This window comes from Hippocampus bargibanti, linkage group LG06 (assembly GCF_051943395.1).
Source record: "Hippocampus bargibanti isolate YZ-2025 linkage group LG06, ASM5194339v1, whole genome shotgun sequence".
In the NCBI taxonomy this organism is placed as follows: Eukaryota; Metazoa; Chordata; class Actinopteri; order Syngnathiformes; family Syngnathidae; genus Hippocampus; species Hippocampus bargibanti.
The window spans coordinates 11,376,994-11,395,591 of NC_142739.1; the positions used below are offsets into that span (position 1 = coordinate 11,376,994).

At 43.6% G+C, this 18,598-nt stretch overlaps 1 protein-coding gene across 2 annotated transcripts in view; it reads right to left on the minus strand.

Moving 5' to 3' along the window:
• The window catches only part of LOC148896465 (glucocorticoid modulatory element-binding protein 1-like), a 43,311-nt gene that overhangs the window by 19,529 nt on the left and 5,184 nt on the right, over positions 1-18,598 (minus strand). Inside the window, exons 1-4 of one of the 2 annotated variants that reach the window (XM_088998324.1) lie at positions 16,722-16,818; positions 12,588-12,646; positions 12,360-12,481; positions 12,160-12,263 (exon numbers count right to left, since the gene is read on the minus strand). In XM_088998324.1, the coding sequence (XP_088854450.1) occupies positions 12,160-12,263; positions 12,360-12,481; positions 12,588-12,646; positions 16,722-16,801 (365 nt within the window). In that variant the 5' untranslated portion in view covers positions 16,802-16,818. Of the gene's footprint in view, positions 1-12,159; positions 12,264-12,359; positions 12,482-12,587; positions 12,647-16,721; positions 16,819-18,598 lie in introns of those variants that run through there. The other variant, XM_088998323.1, reaches the window with a different exon arrangement.

Here is an 18,598-nt window from a genome sequence, read left to right on the forward strand (position 1 = left end):
GATAATCCGGTTACTACGGTGCTCATTTTCATCTCGGCAACTTTGGCATCATACGATGTGACTTCTCTCTTTACATCTGTCCCAACCCCAGCAGCAGTCTCAGTGGTGAGGACGAGGCTGCTGGCGGATGTTTCTCTGCATGAAAGAACCAAACTGAAACCGGATCACATCTGCCAATTATTAGAAATCTGCCTTAATACTACGTATTTTCAATTTCGGGAAAAATTTTATAAACAAATCCATGGTTGTGCTATGGGCTCACCAGTTTCACCCATAGTGGCTAATCTTTACATGGAAGAGATGGAGAAACAGGCCCTCACATCCTTCCCAGGGACAAAACCTAGACACTGGTTTAGATATGTGGACGATACTTTTGTCATAATTAAGAAACAAGAAATTCAATCCTTCACAGATCATCTCAACTCTGTAGACTTCAACATTAAATTTACTCGTGAGGACATTCAAGAGAACCAACTAGCCTTCTTGGATTGTAAAGTAATTATAAAAGAGGACAGAGCGCTAAAAACAGAAGTCTTTAGGAAGGCTACGCACACTGACCAATACTTACTTTTTGACTCTAACCACCCTTTACAACATAAACTAGGAGTTATCAGAACCCTCCAGCATAGGGCTAAACTAATACCAACTAGCACTGAAGGTAGAGAAAAGGAGTCAAAACATATCAGGAGAGCACTCACTAACTGTGGGTACCCTCAGTGGTCATTCAACAAATGTCAGAAAGAAAGAATAGCGAACGAAACCAATAATTCTCAAGATTCTAAAAGGAGAGGAGTAGCAGTACCGTACATTGCAGGAGTTTCTGAAAAATTACAAAGAGTCCTTTGGCAACATAAAATTCCTACTTATTTCAAACCGATAAACACGTTAAGGCAAAAATTAGTGCATCCAAAAGATAGGCTACCAAATGAAAAACAAAGTAATGTAGTTTATTCCATACATTGTAAGAATGAAAATTGTAAAGAGCAGTACATTGGGGAGACTCAACAAATTCTCAAAAAAAGACTTTATCAACATCGCAGGGATAATACTAGTGGGCCTCAATCGGCAGTACATTTGCACCTAAAAGCAACTAACCACTCATTTGACGACAATGAGGTTAAAATCTTAGCGAAAGAACATAGATGGTTTGAAAGGGGGGTAAAAGAGGCGATTCTTATAAAACAACAAAATCCTTCATTAAACCGGTCTGGTGGTGTGAGGTTCAATTTGGATCGTTCATACAATAGCCTGCTCAGGCAAAACAGGTTAGGCAACTTTCGCAATGCTGATGAGGGTCGTTATGCTGATGAGGTGATACCGGGGGGAGTGGGGGTAATAGGCCAATCGTTAGTCAGGAATGTAGGAACAATCAGTGGGGCCACAGGGGGGGTCCCGCGCCCCCCCCAACCTGAGTAGGGACCTATCATAGCTGTGTCCGGCACCACTAGGTCTGGACATTAGGGATATAAATGGGGCCGATACGACCAGTCAGACTTTAGTTCGCTGACGAAGTCTCTTGGATAGGAGGCGAAACGTCCGAAACCTTCACTTTTGTACAGATGACGGCTGAAGAAACCTTCTCATCGATGGACCACTCCTGTACGACTGAGAGCTTACACAGACGTAGTTCAATAGTCGTTGCAAAGAAGCAACAGCTCCAACTACAATCTAAGACCCTCCCAACACAGAGTTGTTCGTAACCGATTGGACGGGAAAGATCGACTTGTCCGCAACTGATTGGACAACAGATCGCCACTGTGTATGTTTAAAAACTTGTCAGAGCGGGAGCTCGTTCTCTTTGTTTCTTATCTTTGTCCGTGTGCTCATGTCTTCGTCCCACCGAGACGAGAAGTGCCTTTTCTGTCTCATTAGAATAAAGTAGTTTTATGTTCACCATCTATCGTCGTTGCTGATATTTTTATCACTGAACTTCTGACAAAACCGAACCAGGAAAGACGAACAAGAATTTAATCCGAACATTAATTGGTGCCAAACCCGATGCCAGTCTCCCAGCCTGGACTTTTGAGTAGTGCCACCTGCGTGCGTTTTCAACAGGAGACGGGAACTTCCCGGTGGTCTGCCCGTTAAGAGATTTGGACAGGTGAGAGCGGAGGAAAGTCGTTCCTTCACTGGACTTGCCTCTTGACTGACGCAGAAAGAGCAGAAGAGCGCAGAAAAGTTTTTTTTCTCCCCCTCTTCGCTGTGGCTTCTTGTGACTTTTTTCACAAGGAGAACGGAAAAGAATCACTTCTTTTTCTTGTGGCGGCAAGACTCATCGCCCTGGCTGGAGGACAACACGGCAGTATTCAGAAGTTCACTAAGTAAGTACCGCGCTAGCTAGCAGCCATTATTTGAATGTATTGTGAGACTTCTCCTGGCCAGAGGCAGTCTTTTCCACTTGACTCACGTACGAACCGGTGTAAAGCGATTTTCGTTAGGCGAGGTGGCCAAATGAGAATATGTATACCGGCGGAGAAAGTGCATATTAATGTGCATGGGACATATTTTAGTTGTTTTTTATTAACTGAATCTGTCCGGTTTGGGTTCCACACGCCGAATTGTGATTCGGAAGTTTTCCAGCGAAAAAGAATATTGATAGAAGCTGGGATTCAGTCTGTGTGATGGTCGCTTTTATTCTGAAAAACGGAAGTTATAAAGGGCAGCTGCTACAGTACGGAGTCAAAAGGAAAGAAAAAAAAAATCAAAAATACATTCTTAAAGTGGTTTGTTCTATGCTAGAATAGTGACACAGAGAAGGTTCTTTGTCTCGGAGAGAAAAAAAAGGGTGGGGGCGAAGTCATTTGAGCCGTTAGTGCGTGCCAGAGTGTGTGTGTGTGTGTGTGTGTGTGTGTGTGTGTGTGCGTGTGTGTGTGTGTGTGTGTGTGTGTGTGTGTGTGTGTGTGTGTGTGTGTGTGTGTGCGTAAGAGCATTCATTGTGTGTGTACGTGAACGCGCATCCTGGCTGAGGATTGGCGCGAATCACGCCCTTTGTTCTTGGGTTTGAATCAACATCGCGAGGTGTGCTTCTTTTCTGGTGATAGTTAAAGAAGGAATTTGTTGTTGCAATAGTGAAAATGGGTGCTATTTTTTCTAAAAAGACCCCAATTCATAGGGACGTAGAGTTTATGTCCAAAAAGTTTCCAGGAAGCGAACTTTATTGCAAGAAGTGGATGGACTGTAGTAGATTCTCTGGTGCGTTGCAACTACAACCTTTGAGAGAGATCATGTTTCGGTTAAAACTTCAGGAAGCATCCGCGATGAAAAAATCTCTTGGAAAGATACATGCCGAGATAATTGCCTGTGAAGCTTGGATTGCGCAAGCAAAAATCAGGGAACGGGAAACTGAAGCCAAACGAATGAAAAAAGAGGAGAAAGCAATGGTCGCGATGTCTTCCAAAGTGAGCTCTGACGATGAGACTGTGGCTTCATCTGTTGCACGTCCTAATGAAAAGTTCGTGGAAAATAAAAAGCAGCCATTGTTTCAATCCCCAGAGCTCCCCCACGGGAGGCGAGGGGGAGAGGCGGGGGGCTGCCCCGAGCAGGCGCCTCGGCCCCCCTCCTGCCCCTCCTACCACTCCTCCTCCTTCTCTTCCCCCTCCTCCTTCTACCACTCCTCCGCAGGGCTGAAGAAAGGGGAGGACGCAATCTGTTCAACCCCTGAGGGGCGAGTGCCCCCCCCCCCCCGGTGATGACTCCAAATGTCTGTTGGGCAGACCAGCAGAATGGAGCGCTTATGACCCCTACTGGAGGAATACGAGGATTACAACCTGATATGGCAAATCAGATTACTGCTGATTATGTCTCTTCGCGTACAAGGAGCAAAGCAAATTGTTCTGGACAATTGTATCCGTTTGAAGAGTTGAATGGAATTAAAATGAATAATGAAAGCGACTGTGACGCTTTACCACTTATTCAGGTGGCAAATCCTAATTCTTCAAACATACATAATCAAACTATCTTGGTTTATCGGCCATGGGGCGACAGTGATGTCGCAGAGGCATGTAGAGGACTAGGTAATGTTGAAAATGCAGAAAGTTGGACTGAGAATTTTGAGGAATTGTGTGATTCTTACCAGTTGAATGGACAAGAAACACTTAAGGTTCTCAGGAGATGCTTGGGACACCATTGGAACCGGGTGAAAGGTGACTTTACTGGGAAAACATCGACGGGAACAAACATGACATACGAGGAAGCGACAACCCAACGGAGATTGATTTGTGAAAACATCCGAACATTATGGAAAAAAACACCAAACTTTGGCATGATTCAGAATTGTAGACAGTTACGTGGGGAAGATATTAACATTTTTCGAGGACGCTTGGAAAATGTTTTTCGAAACCACTGCTGTATTCCTGAATCTGCTGATGAGAATTCCATATATGTCAACCAATTCAAGCAAACATTTCTCCAGAATTTGACGCCGGAAATTGGAGATTTCATTTGGAAACATTATGTCCAACACCGGACTGGAAGGTTGGTTGATCTCATGGAGTGGGCAATACACGCCCAAGAAGTGGTGAGAAAAAAGTGGGGAAATGGTGCAAATTCGCCGATGGAACATGTGATGGCATCTACCATGGGTAACATAATGGGTTCAGAACGTGTTATACCAGGATCGGGTGAAGAGACGGATGCCGCACAATGATCAATGCTACAGTTGTGGCAATGTAGGGCATATTGCTCGCCACTGCAAAAAGAAACCTATACCGAAAAGGAAACATGGGAAATCTTACAGACCTCCACCATATAATATGCAATATGGTGAAGGACAAAAAACAAAACATTCAGATTGACGCGCGGAACCCCATTTCAACACTGATGACAACAAGCACAACAGTGGGAAATGGGAATCAATAAAACCAGTTGAAATCTTGGATTTGACTAATGTATTTGCCTTGACCTTACCGGAAAACGAAAAACCTTATTATTGGCTAAAAATTGGGAAAAAGGATGTCAAATTTCTTTGCGATAGTGGTGCATGCAGATCAGTGTTAAGAGACACCATTCCAGGTGTCACTCCGAGTCGACAACACATTTCTGTGGTATCTGCAGATGGGAAAGTGACATTGTTACCTATTTCTAAACCAATAAAAATTTTAGATGAGGGACTAACTCCATACAAGGTCACTATGGTCTTGAGTGGAGAGTGTCCAATAAATTTGTTGGGGAGAGACCTGTTACAACAATTACAAATAGCTTTAATACCAACAGAAGAAGGGTACAGACCCAGAAAAGTGAATTTTCTGGAGTCCTTCGTAGTTGACGCTATGGGGGACCCAGTAAAGGTCGATTCACTAGAATTATGACTGATGGCCACTTCAGGGGCGGAGGACTTTCCAGACGTCCCTGCCACCCTTTGGTCATCGGGAAAAACTGATGTGGGCTTACTTAAAACAGCCAAACCAGTTGAAGTATTGCCTAAAACGACTTATCGACCAAGACTTAAACAATATCCATTAAAACAGGATGCTATTATTGGCATCACCCCTGTAATACGGGATATGGTGAAAGCTGGTATTTTGATTGAAGACCCAACTTGTGAATGTAATACACCGATATTTCCTGTCAAAAAAGTGGAATCTGGAGTTTGGAGAATGGTGCATGATTTGCGACAGATAAATAAATCCATACAATCACGTGCTCCGTGTGTGCCAGACCCGCACACATTATTGAACAGTTTAAAACCTGACAAAAAATGGTTTACAGTAATTGATTTGAGCAATGCCTTTTTCTCCATTCCGTTACACAAAAATTCACGTCATTGGTTCGGATTTACATTTAATGGGAAAAAATATACATATACAAGATTGCCACAGGGGTTTACAGATAGCCCTACAATTTTTTCACAGGAAATGTCTTCGTGTATTGCTGATTTTAAACATCCTGAATCTTCTCAGATTCTTTTGTATGTTGACGACATCTTAATTGCTTCACCGACTGAAGATGAGAACAAGACTGTATCAATAGCTTTGTTCCAATATTTAGCGAATACAGGTAACAAAGCTTCTTTGGATAAATTGCAGTTTTGCCAAGAAGAAGTTGTTTTCTTAGGACATCTTTTGTCAAGAAAGGCAAGAGAGTTGACAACTAAGAGGAAACAGACAATTTTGCAGGTTCCTCGACCTAAGACGAAAAAACAGATGATGACGTTTTTGGGACTGTGCAATTATTACAGAACTTAGATTCCGCATTATGCACAAGTGACCCAACCATTATTGACACTTATATACCAAGACGAAATGGCACTGAAAGACTCTATTCAGTGGACTGAAGAGGGCAGTAAAGCATTTACAGAATTAAAAAAATTGATAGCAAACACTAGCGTCTTAGCTTTACTTGACTATGACAAACCTTTTTTTCAAACAGTTGACTGCAAAGACAAATACATGACTTCAGTCCTGTTACAAAAGCATGGACAAAAGCTGAGACCAGTTGCATTTTATTCTAAAAGACTGGATCCAGTAGCTGCAGCTCTTCCAGCATGTGTTAGAGCAGTGTGTGCCGCAGCGTTGGCAGTTCAGTCGTCAGCTGAACTAGTACTTTTTCATCCCACAACGCTGATGGTACCACACTCGGTTGACTTATTGATTACAGGCACGAAAATGACCTTCTTGTCACCAGCACGACATTTGTCTATCATGACAACCTTGCTGGAACAACCACATATAACTGTTGAGAGGTGCAATAGCATTAACCCAGCGACACTTATACCTCTACCTGTGGACGGAGAACCACATTCATGCGTTGACAGAATAAATGAGAACTGCAAACCACGACCAGACTTAAAAGACATACCTTTACCTGACAGCATCTACCTGTACGTTGATGGCTCTGCGTCTAGGTCAGATGCAGGGGCTAACAGGGTAGGCTATGCTGTTGTGACCGATGTTGAAATTGTTGCTGATGGCTCATTACCAAACACGTATTCAGCACAAGCAGCAGAAATTGTTGCATTGACTGAAGCGTGTAAATGGGCGGAAGGGAAAACGGTGACGATTTTTACAGACAGTCAATATGCGTTTTCCACACTTCATTGCTTTGCAGCTCAGTGGAACCGCAGAGGAATGACTACATCGAACGGAAAATCTGTCGAACATGCAGATTTATTGAGAGGCTTATTGAAAGCTATCCTCCTTCCAAAAAGTGTAGCAGTATGCAAATGTGCAGCGCACACTAGAGCTAAAGACAGAATTAGGTCAGGTAATGATGAGCAGACGCAGCCGCCAAGAACGCTGCTCAAACTACTTTCAATTTGGTAAATCAAGAAATGCGTGAATTAGTGCCTACACAAGTTTTGAAGGACATGCAAAACTACATGCAAAATCCGAAAAAGATTTGTGGCTTGCCGATGGTGCTAAGCTAATTGATGAGCTGTATAAAATAGACAACAAACCATGTTTACCGAGAAACATGTTCCCTATGGTGGCTCGATTGAGCCATGGTAGTTCACATATATCAACAGGGGGCATGGTGTTTATAGCAGGGAAAGTATTCCATTTAAGCAGAGGTTTCAACTCGTATGCAAAAAACTTTTGTCGGAGTTGTTTGATTTGCTGTAATCACAATCCACAAGGTAACATGCGACCAAAAAGACGAACATTTCCACAAGGGTCACACCCCTTTGAAGTGGTCCACATGGATTTCATTGAACTAAGCACAAGTAATTCTTATAAATACTGTTTGGTGTTAATTGATTCATTCACCAAATGGGTGGAAATTGTGCCTTCAAAGAAATCCGATGCATTATCCGTTGCAAAAGCATTATGCAAACATATTATTCCAGAACATGGCATACCAAGAATAATTTGGAGTGATAATGGACCACATTTTGTTAAAGACGTAATCACCAAAATCTCTGAACATTTGGGTATTAAATTAAAGAACCACTGTGCATATCATCCACAGAGTGCATGATTGGTTGAAAGAACGAATGGCACAATAAAAAATCAACTCAGAAAAACCATGGAGGCAACAGGCAAACCATGGCCTGAATGTCTGTTTTTGGTTAAATTATACATGAGAATAACACCCACTAATAACGGCTTAACGCCTTTTGAGATCTTGCATGGCAGACCTTTCATCCTCCCATTATGGGAAGGTGTGCCATGGCAAGAAAATGAATCAGATCCAGGCGCTTTGTTGGCAAAATGGTTGTGTGAAATGTTTACAACAAAAGAGGTCCAGTCAGCCTGTGTACTGCCGCAGTCTGTCCTGTTGTCTCCACAGGAGCAGAAACGGCTTCGGCCCGGAGACCACGTGCTGATCAAGGCGATTAAGAGGAAGTCCTGGTCGGCACCAAAGTGGGAGGGGCCATTCACCGTGCTGATAACCACGCCAACTGCCATCAAGATCGCCGAGAGATCTACCTGGGTGCATCAAAGCCACTGCAAAATCGTTCACCAACCAGATCCTGAGCAGGTGGAAGAGAGACGGAGCCAAACTACTCAATAGCCATGGGTTTGGTCCACATCATCTTGCTGTATGAATTAGTGGAGGCAATCCAGATGACGCACGTAAAGCCTCCCATTCCATCACCCTGCCAAACTCCACCATTGCAACCAACGATGGCAGAAAAGTGCCCAAGCTTGACACATCCTGTAGCCTGCTTTCCACTCAAAGCTGCAGGAATTGTGTCATTTCCCCTTAGCATCCTCGTGAATGAAGAACGACAAGATGGAAGCAATTATCCCCAAGAGTTTTGGTACGCTCGTATCAAGTCAGGGAAGGCTTGGACCACTGGTTGGGATTCCGTTGTGGTCCGTTCTAAGCCTAACACAGAATGGGTTCGAAATAGCTGTGCCCAAGTAGCAAAACGAATCGTTGTCAAGATAGCTCGAGGGAACTGGTTAGGAACAGGAACTGGTACAATGACTGATATCCAACTTGCTATTATAACTCATGATGTTGCAGGATACCTGGACTTGAGACTCTGTCCTGATTCTCGTGAACATCACACTGGTTTTCCCGTAACTATATGCATCTTGTCATCTTTGACAACACCAGTCGTGACATCGCCGTTCAAAAATAAACCGCACATCAGACTGACAGCCTATGTTGAAATACCTGCCAAAAAAGCCCAAAATTCAGGTGTCATGGACGCATTATATCAACCGTTTGCAGGAGAAAAACATGACTGGAATCCATTGTTATCAAACATGTGGTATCGTTATGCTACATTAATTGCTAAACAAAATAGGAAAAGTAATTGCTTCGTTTGTTCTTTTATGCCACATTCTGTAACGCAACAAAGAGTACATTCAAAGGTATTTGGAGATAAAATGGCTCGAGCTGCATATATGTTAATATCTTCGCATAAACCTGATCAACATTTTCCAGTTCTTCGCAATGCTTCGAGAGGAGAGATTGTTCCAAGTTTAGACACCATTTTGGAAACTGAAAATCAGGTTATGACCGAGAGCGGATTGAGATTACCAGTATGCGTTGCAATGTACGGTACAGGTCAAAATTTAGGGTTTATAGATGAGAATAGATGTTTATATGTGCTACCGTTAAACACCAATGTCACCATTTTACCTGTATCTTCACATCTTTGGTGGTTATGTGGTTGGAAAGTATATTCTTTTATTCCTCCGAGAGCCTACGGTATGTGCGCACTTGTTACTGTAACTGACAATACTTTCATCGTTACCAGTCGTCCAGCGCACCATCATGTGAAAAGAAGAGTGTCGTTTAAGCCCCATGATTCGATCTGGGGAACTGATGTTCCAGACCATTCAAACACCGTAGCACGGGAAGTAAGGTAATGTTAGCTCTTTTTTCACAAATTGGAGTGGCTAAAAACATGCTACGAATTGAAACAATTGACTACAGATTTCAAGTGTTTGTAAATGCCAGTTTGGAAGTAGATGAAATACAAAACACAGAAATTGCAGCAATTAGACAAATGGTGCTGCAAAATAGAATGGTTTTGGACCTTTTGACAGCCCCACAAGGGGGCGTCTGTGCTATGGTGGGTGACACTTGTTGTACGTACATACCCGAAGAAGCGAATTCCATAAACATGACTGATGCTTTGTCTGTTGTCAGGGATCTCAGAGATGCCATGGCCAAAGATCACCGGCCTGATCAACCGTGGATCTTTGACGGGCTCTTTGGGGGCTCTTGGTATCGGACTTTGCTCAGAATGTTATCCCATTCGCAATTGTGATTGTACTTATTTTCTTAGTCATTGGTTGTATTATTCCATGCTTAAGAACAACGCTAATGAATATGATAACTAATTCCCAGGTGAATTACGCAAAGGTTTTGTATTAACAAATGCGTGAAGGGGACCCAGTGTTGTAGCTAGGGGTAGTACACCATGGCCAGAGAGTGGTTGCTCCAACGAACAAAAGCAAAAAAAGAGAAACAGAGAGCCGATTAGGAGTTTTCCTCATTAAAATTTAAAAAACCCTCAAAAAAAGGAGAGGTTATATATCACAGCAGCAAAATTGTGATAGAGGTTTTTCGCCTTCTCCATGGTTAGTTAAATAATATTAGACGTTGGATAAATGAGATTAGTATGGTTCCCTGTGCAATTAGTATGACGTGCATGCATGAAAACTTTTGGAAATGTATGAACTGATGTTTAAATGTACAACAGGAGGGAATGATAGAGTGTTTATGCACATTAGTAAACATATTATGTTATTTCATGTTTAGCTTAGTACACATTATGATTCGTGCACGTTTAATTTCAGTCTAATAGCATTATCAATCTTATTAGTTCAATAGTCGTTGTAAAGAAGCAACAGCTCCAACTACAATCTAAGACCCTCCCAACACAGAGTTGTTCGTAACCGATTGGACGGGAAAGATCGACTTGTCCGCAACTGATTGGACAACAGATCGCCACTGTGTATGTTTAAAAACTTGTCAGAGCGGGAGCTCGTTCTCTTTGTTTCTTATCTTTGTCCGTGTGCTCATGTCTTCGTCCCACCGAGACGAGAAGTGCCTTTTCTGTCTCATTAGAATAAAGTAGTTTTTTGTTCACCATCTACCGTCGTTGCTGATATTTTTATCACTGAACTTCTGACAAAACCGAACCAGGAAAGACGAACAAGAATTTAATCCGAACACACTGTACCTGTATTTTCTGGTGTACAAGGCGCACCCAAAATCCGATTTTTGTTTTAAAGGATGATCCTACGCTTTATACGCCGGTGCGCCCTATATGTGAAGTAATATCGAGCCACAGCAGGCCTCGCCATGACTGTCAGCAGCCCCTGACTCCAGTTCACCCTGTAGAAGTGATGCGTAACACCACCCTCTACTGTAGCGCGTTATAATGTGGTGTGCCTTATATTTGGAAAACTTTTATATATTTCTATATTATATTTGGAAAACATTTTTCATTCATTGAAGGTGTGTCTTATCGTCCGGTGCGCCTTATACTGTGTATGGAAAACGCTTGAAAATACACCATTCATTGGGGGTGCGCCTTATACACCGGAAAATATGGTAATAACTTTTGAAAATTAAATATACCTTAAATGTTTTCTATTTAGTTTCTGAAATTGAGTGACATGTATGAGAAAGCTGACATTTAATTTAATTTTATATGTTTATCCTACGATAGCAAATGATGCATTCTGTCTTCCGCTGTTAAAAAATGAAATGTGGCCTGTTTGCCCATGCCAGCATAAATGTTTCACCTACTTAGCCAGCCAGTGCATTTTGGTCATCATCTTGTATGCATGGTAAATAATATTCTCCCATTCCGTCGTTTTTTATTGTCAAACAAAATTCCTCAATTCCATCATCATTTTCAAAAGTTTCATTAGTGTCATTGGACCATAAAACTACTCTCAAAATTAATGAACCGTGTCAGTTAACTTTTTAAGAACTTTTTCCCCACCCCTGCCTTCTCATTGTACTTGCTAATACTGTATATATATTTACCTTCAAAGGTATTATCTCTGTTTGTTGCAATATTTTTCCATAGCGTCATTTTTTTTTTTTTGCAGTGAAATGAGTACATAGATGAAGAATCTAAAGGCTGCTCAGACAAACAGCGATCCTATTCTGTGAATCATTAAACACACAAACACACGCACACACACACGCACACACACACACACACACACACACACACACACACACACACACACACACACACACACACACACACACACACAGAAACAATAAAAAAAAATCTACCTTAGCATAACCCCGCCTAGTCTGATGGCCCTTTTCCAGTCCTTCAGGGTGGCCTTGCCTGCCAGGTGTACAAACTGCTTAGGACTGATAAGCTGGTCATTAAACTGTAAAAAAACAAGTTGACAGTGTGTGCTTATAAACACACTGGCAGACATCCATGTCCAAAAATGAAACCGACATGACAGCATTCATCCACTTACCTTTACGCATCGAACGTTGATTCCGGGGCACACAAACTTCTTAAAGAGTAAAACTGCTCTACTTTCTCCGCAAGTAATTGGATAGCCATACTCCACACACTCGCCCTCTGACTTGGTGTCATCTACAACGATAAAGTAGCTCAGTCAAAATTTCTATACATTGCAAATGTCATTGTTTTATGCTAGATTAGCCAAAACGTTACTGAGGGCACAGTGCCTCTTTCTTACCATGTTGAGTCTCGACGGCCAAGACTGTGCTGCTTGTATCTGCAATGTTATAATGTGCCCTGCAGAGGACGACAGATTGTTACATACGTATAAAATAAAATAGTCCTATACTAAATTGTTTTGGCTCGTTGAACTTTAACGAATAGCTTTTTTTGTATAATAGTCCTGAGATTTTTGGTTCAAATCTCAGATTTGGGTCTGTGATTTTTCTGCCATGCTTGATGGGACTTTTTCCGCATATTTCCACTTCTTCCTACATTCCAAAAACATGCTTGTTGGGTTCATTCAAGACTTTCAATTGGAGACAACTAACCTTTTGAAGTAGAGTTTCTTCCTCACCATTAATTTATGCAAAAGGATATCACCAATTTGAGAAATGAAAAATTGATTTATACATTATTAATATTAAATTGTATTCTGTGAGGATGCTGTTAACTGGAAGTCACCCACATTTCTTTCTTTCACAACAATCGGTTCAATGTACCTTCACTCGTCTGTACAAGGCAATCCGATTAAAATAGTGGTTGTAGAACATGAGTTAAGCAGCGAAATCCACCAGTGTTCGTCCATCTCTGGGGTAGCCATTTTACAACTTCATGGCGACTGAAATTGGCAGCAGTTACTCGGGTGGTAAGCAGGTGGAAAAATTATCGCCTTTTGAGAAAGACAAAAAAAAACCAGGTGGATTTTACTGCTTAACTCGAATTCCACAAACACAATATTAATTGGAATGCCGTGTTTCTGGAAAAGGTCAATCAGACTACGCGGGGTTATGCGAAAGTAGACTAGTGGGGCTGCATAGGACATACTCTTGTTAACTCATTCACTGCCAGACGTGCAAAAATATGTCCACTCCCGTGCCAGGCTTTTTGTCATTTTCACTCAAATTCCATGACCCATTGAATATTGACTTTTAGGACGACATAAACATTCAATGCAACATAAGAAATCTTAGACTCTCTTCTTTCATCATAAAAAAGTTAATTCCTAAATTATATGGGTCTGGGGTTATATAAACTTGAAATTAAGGCGGCTGTCAAAAATACAATGCAATACATACCACATGTAACCAATATGGTTTATATAGCTGTCACGATCTAGCTGGCGACCAACGGGTGGCGCTGTCCGCCCCGCCTGCACCTGCACAGGTGTTGGTCGTTCCGATCAGTGGCAGACTATCACGTTCTGGTTGGCGACCAACGGGTAGTGCTGTCAGCCCCGCCCTCAGTTGCACAGTTGCTGGTCGTATTCATCAGTGGCAGTTAAAAGGACTCCCGGCACGACCATTCGCTGTCGGGTCATTGTAGTGTGTATATGTTTGCTGCACCCTGTCACGTTTGTTTCATCTTGGCAGACATTTACTCATGGTTTTCTTTGATACTTTGTACTTTTCTGTTCGGATGACTGATGTTTTAGATTTCGTTCCAGCTGACTTTATTTTAATACAATTTGTCTACCACAACCTGCTGTTCCCTCCTGCCTGCTTTTTTGGGATCCATCACCACCTTGCAAACTGTGACAACAGCGCTTTCACAACATTATTGGCACCCCCGCAAGAAAAACTAACCCCTGAACAAATTTGGGAATGACATGCCACATTCGCTGCCAGTGACTGTGAAATTGACTACAGTGCACATTAAAGGAATTTCTCGCCGGTAAGAATGAAATTGGCAAATGAGTTGAGTGGGCACCGATGTCAGTCAGAGATTCAGGCGGAATCAGATATATTGTATAGGGTTTTCCACGCTAACCAGCTTCTTTCAGAATTGGGAGAAAGAGATTCTTCAGGAGAGCTCCTGGGGAGTCCATGCCAGGGTGGCCGGAGATGAAGCTGGGTTGCGCGGATGGATGTCCTATGCAGAAGCGAAACTGACTGTCAACTCGTGCCCTCCAACTGAATGACAAAAGGCGAGTATGATGACCATCTACACAGATTGCCATAATGTTGCCGACCATGTCAACTTGTGCTAAAGAATTGTGGAAGGCTGTCCTCCACCCAAGCAATGTGGCGACATGCCAAAATTTGGCCTCCAAAATTTTGGAACTTCTTCTTCTTTTCCTTTCGGCTTTTCCCTTCAAGGGGTCGCATGTTTGTTTTGGCCAAGCTTTTACGATTGACAAATGGTTTTATGCAAATTGATGATGTGTGCAATGTCAAAGATGGATCGTGTTCCATGCAAACACGTTCCCAGTTGGCAAATTGAGACTTTTGATGTCTCAACAGGGGGGAGTGACGATAGCTTAGATCATCACTGCCAAAATGTTCACTTTTGGTGATGAGTGATGTTGGCTGCAACGTCATTCCCCAAAAAAGTGGTGCCCTCCAGAAATGCACTCACTAACCACTAACATATACTAACCAACTAACATCTAACAATGTCTGCCATTTCTGTGAGAGAATGCATTGCAGATAGACTTTGATAGGGAAAGAAATGCCAAGAAAGTGTGATGAGTAGAATGAAACCATCCTTTCGACATGTGACCTGGCACAAGTCTTCTTTTGTTCTCCACAGGACGGAGCTGCGGTCTGAAGAAGATGACGTGGGCCACGCCAATGTGGGATGGACCGGTTGCGGAGCTGCTAGCCGTCTTAGCAGCCACAAGTTTCACCTGGATTCGCGAGGACACCGTTCGTCAAGAAGATTCCCGATGCACGTCATTGGAGCCGCGTCGACAGATCACACACCTTTTCCCAGTCACCAGCTCATCCGTACCACACCCTGGGGCCTGCTTGCGACAAATGCTACAAACAATTTCGTTCCTCCTCGGCGTCCTGGTGATCACCATCCAGGATGCCATGAAGAGTTGACTGTTGTAGCGATGACATGACGTTAATTTGAGATTGTTTCCATTGTGATTGTTCTATTTTGTGATTTTCTTTTTTTTTTCTTTCTTCTTTCTGTTCAGCTCCACCGATGTTAAATATGTTCGTCAGGGGGGAGATGTTGGGGTAATTCGCGACACAAACATTTTAAACATCGCTTCCTAATCTTTGTTTACATTTTGGACTTCCTGATACGTCATATCCTGCCTTCCTTTACATGATGTCGCATTTGCATTACGTCACATCCTATCACGTCACACACTGTGCGCCGCATAAATACTCTCTCTCTCTCTCTCTCTCTCTCTCTCTCTCTCTCTCTCTCTCTCTCTCTCGCCATTCTTCCTCCTTCACGACCCCGCGATGTCTCGGCTCTCTCCAAGATTAAATCAATTTAATGTTCTACACCTGGCTCCCTGATGATTTAACCATCCTCTTCCATCAACACCCGTCGAAGCAATGAACCAAGGGCGAACGATCAAAATAATCCAACAGTCACCCGTTGGTCGCCAACCAGATCATGACACAGAGTGGCTGCCTTTCCAGCAGCTCGTATATTTTGTTTTTCTACTTTCATTCCTTTCATCACTTTTGCTGCTATGAAATGTAAATTTCTCCACTGAAAGACTAATAAAGGCAAATTCAATCCAATCCAATTCCCAAATAAATTCGGGGATGGCAGTGAATTAGTTATTTGTTTAAAAATTAGATGGGAAATGAGTCATAAGGACATGAAATCCACCTAAAGCCAGTCTTATATTATTCACCTTGAACGTACTTGTCTATAATTTTCCTTGTCATCTCCTGAGACAGTTCCCTCCGTCACTGAATCCTGCCCACATTTTGTGTGGTAAACATAATGTCACCAAAGAGCAGAGTGGCTACTTGTTCCCATTTAAATAGACTCAGTGACTGATTACAAGTTTGAAGACACCTGCAGTCCTTATTAGAGGACATTCCTTTGTGAAACATGCCACGAGAGTCAAATTATGATCCCAGTACCATCGTTTTTGTGCCCGTTTTTTCTTGCGGGGCCCGTTTCAATAATCTAGTTTCATTCAGTAACTCTGTTGAACCATAATTCAAACGCAATGTCTGATTTTTAATGTTACAAATATTTGTGCAGGATTTGTTTTTTCACTAACAAGCGTGAACCAATAATTTTGCCCACGTGTGTGCAGTCAAGTTGATACTCATTGCTCACACTTTGAAATATCATGTAACATGTATGAGACTATTGAATCTTGTTACGTGGATGCCAAGTGCTTCTGATTTTGTCTATGTCTAAGCATTCTTTATTTCAAGATACTTACCCATGAAAGATAGGCTGCAGGATGACTGGAGCCTTATGGTTATTGCCACTGGACCCCTCCTCCTCTTCCTTCTCCATCATGGGATCCCCTGCAGACACAATGACCTCAGCACCCCTCCTCACAGAGCTGCACGCACAGCGGCCCAGCCACGCATGTTAAGAGCAGAACACTGTCACTATTTTCACACACGCACACACGTCAATGAAAGCACCCCCCCCAAGCTGTGATGTCTTACATGCAACTGCCATAGAAATTTAACCCATACTGGTTTTAAAATGGAATAATCCAGACATGAAATGGTCTGGTTTCACTGTACAAAACAAGGCTATGCATTAAGGTAATGTACAAACAAGGAGCCTAACACTAAGCTAAAATTTGTACTGGGAAAAAGGAGCTCAACCTGTGAAAGTAACATGTCATATTGGTCATTTAAATTGCATACTGGTCATTTAAATTGATTCCGAATTGATGCCACTCACCACAACAATAAGGAAGTGGAACCATGTGATATACACAGCTAATGATAATATTGAAAAAATATTATATTGTATAGATTTTTACTTATTATAATAATACACTGTAATAATACTTATTGTGACGACGCTCGAGTGCAAAGAGGCAGAACTCGAGCGACGGAATCTTGGCGATAGGGAAGGACCCGAAATACACGGCGTGACAGGCTTGGATGGATCAAGAGTCTTTACTGGAACATGCATCAAATAATAACAAACAGGGAAGAGTGGAGGAAGATAACTAAATGACAGCAGACCTGGCAACACGGAAGTGGAAACGGCAATGACCAAAAATACTCCGACGGAGACGGTAGTGAGCGACAGACAGATATAGGCAGAAGGCACAATCAGTGAATGACAATCAGCTGTGGGAACCCAGGTGAATGATGATTGGAGGGGCCGTCTCCCAAGATTGGCGGAGGAGGTGACAGGAGGGGCGGGGCGCGCCCCGGATGGCAACGAGATGTGACAGTGCCCCCCCCCTCAAGGGACGCCTCTCGGCGGCCCACCAGGTTTGGATGGGTGAGCCGCATGGAACGCCCGGGTGAGGGATGGGTCGAGGATCCAGGAACGTGGGACCCATTGACGTTCCTCAGGTCCATAGCCCTCCCAGTCGACCAGGTACTGCACTCCTCTGCCCCTGCGCCTGGAGTCCAGTATCTCCCGCACGGTGTAGACTGGTCCGTCGTCCAATATCCGGGGGGGAGGTGGGGGGCGGGCGTGGGGGCTAAGGGGGTGGTCTCCACTGGCTTGAGGAGGGAAACATGAAAAACGGGGTGGATCCGCATGGTGGGTGGGAGCCGGAGCCTCACCGAGACCGGGCTGAGGATGGCCTCGATGGGGAAGGGACCCGTGAAGCGTGGGCCCAGCTTGGCCGAGGACCCTGCCAGCCGAAGGTCCTTCGTGGATAGCCAGACCTCCTGCCCGACCTGGTAGCTGGGTGCTTGCCGCCAATGGCGGTCTGCCACCCGCCGGTTCCGGGATGCGGTGCGTGACAGGGCGTCCCTGGTCTCCTTCCAGACTCTGTGGGCCCGTCTGAGGTGATGATCGATAGACGGGACCTCCACCTGGCCTTCCTGTGTGGGAAACAAGGGCGGCTGATAGCCACAGGCGGACATGAATGGGGACCGACCTGTGGCTGCGGAGACCAGGGAGTTGTGGGCGTACTCCACCCAGGGTAGGTGCAGGGCCCACGACGCCGGGTTGTGGAGGCACACGCACCGGAGGGCCGCCTCCAGGTCCTAGTTCTTCCTCTCCGTCTGTCCGTTGGTCTGGGGGTGGTAACCAGACGACAGGCTCGCCGATGCCCCTAGGGACCGACAGAAACGCTTCCATACCTTGGACACGAACTGCGGTCCCCGGTCC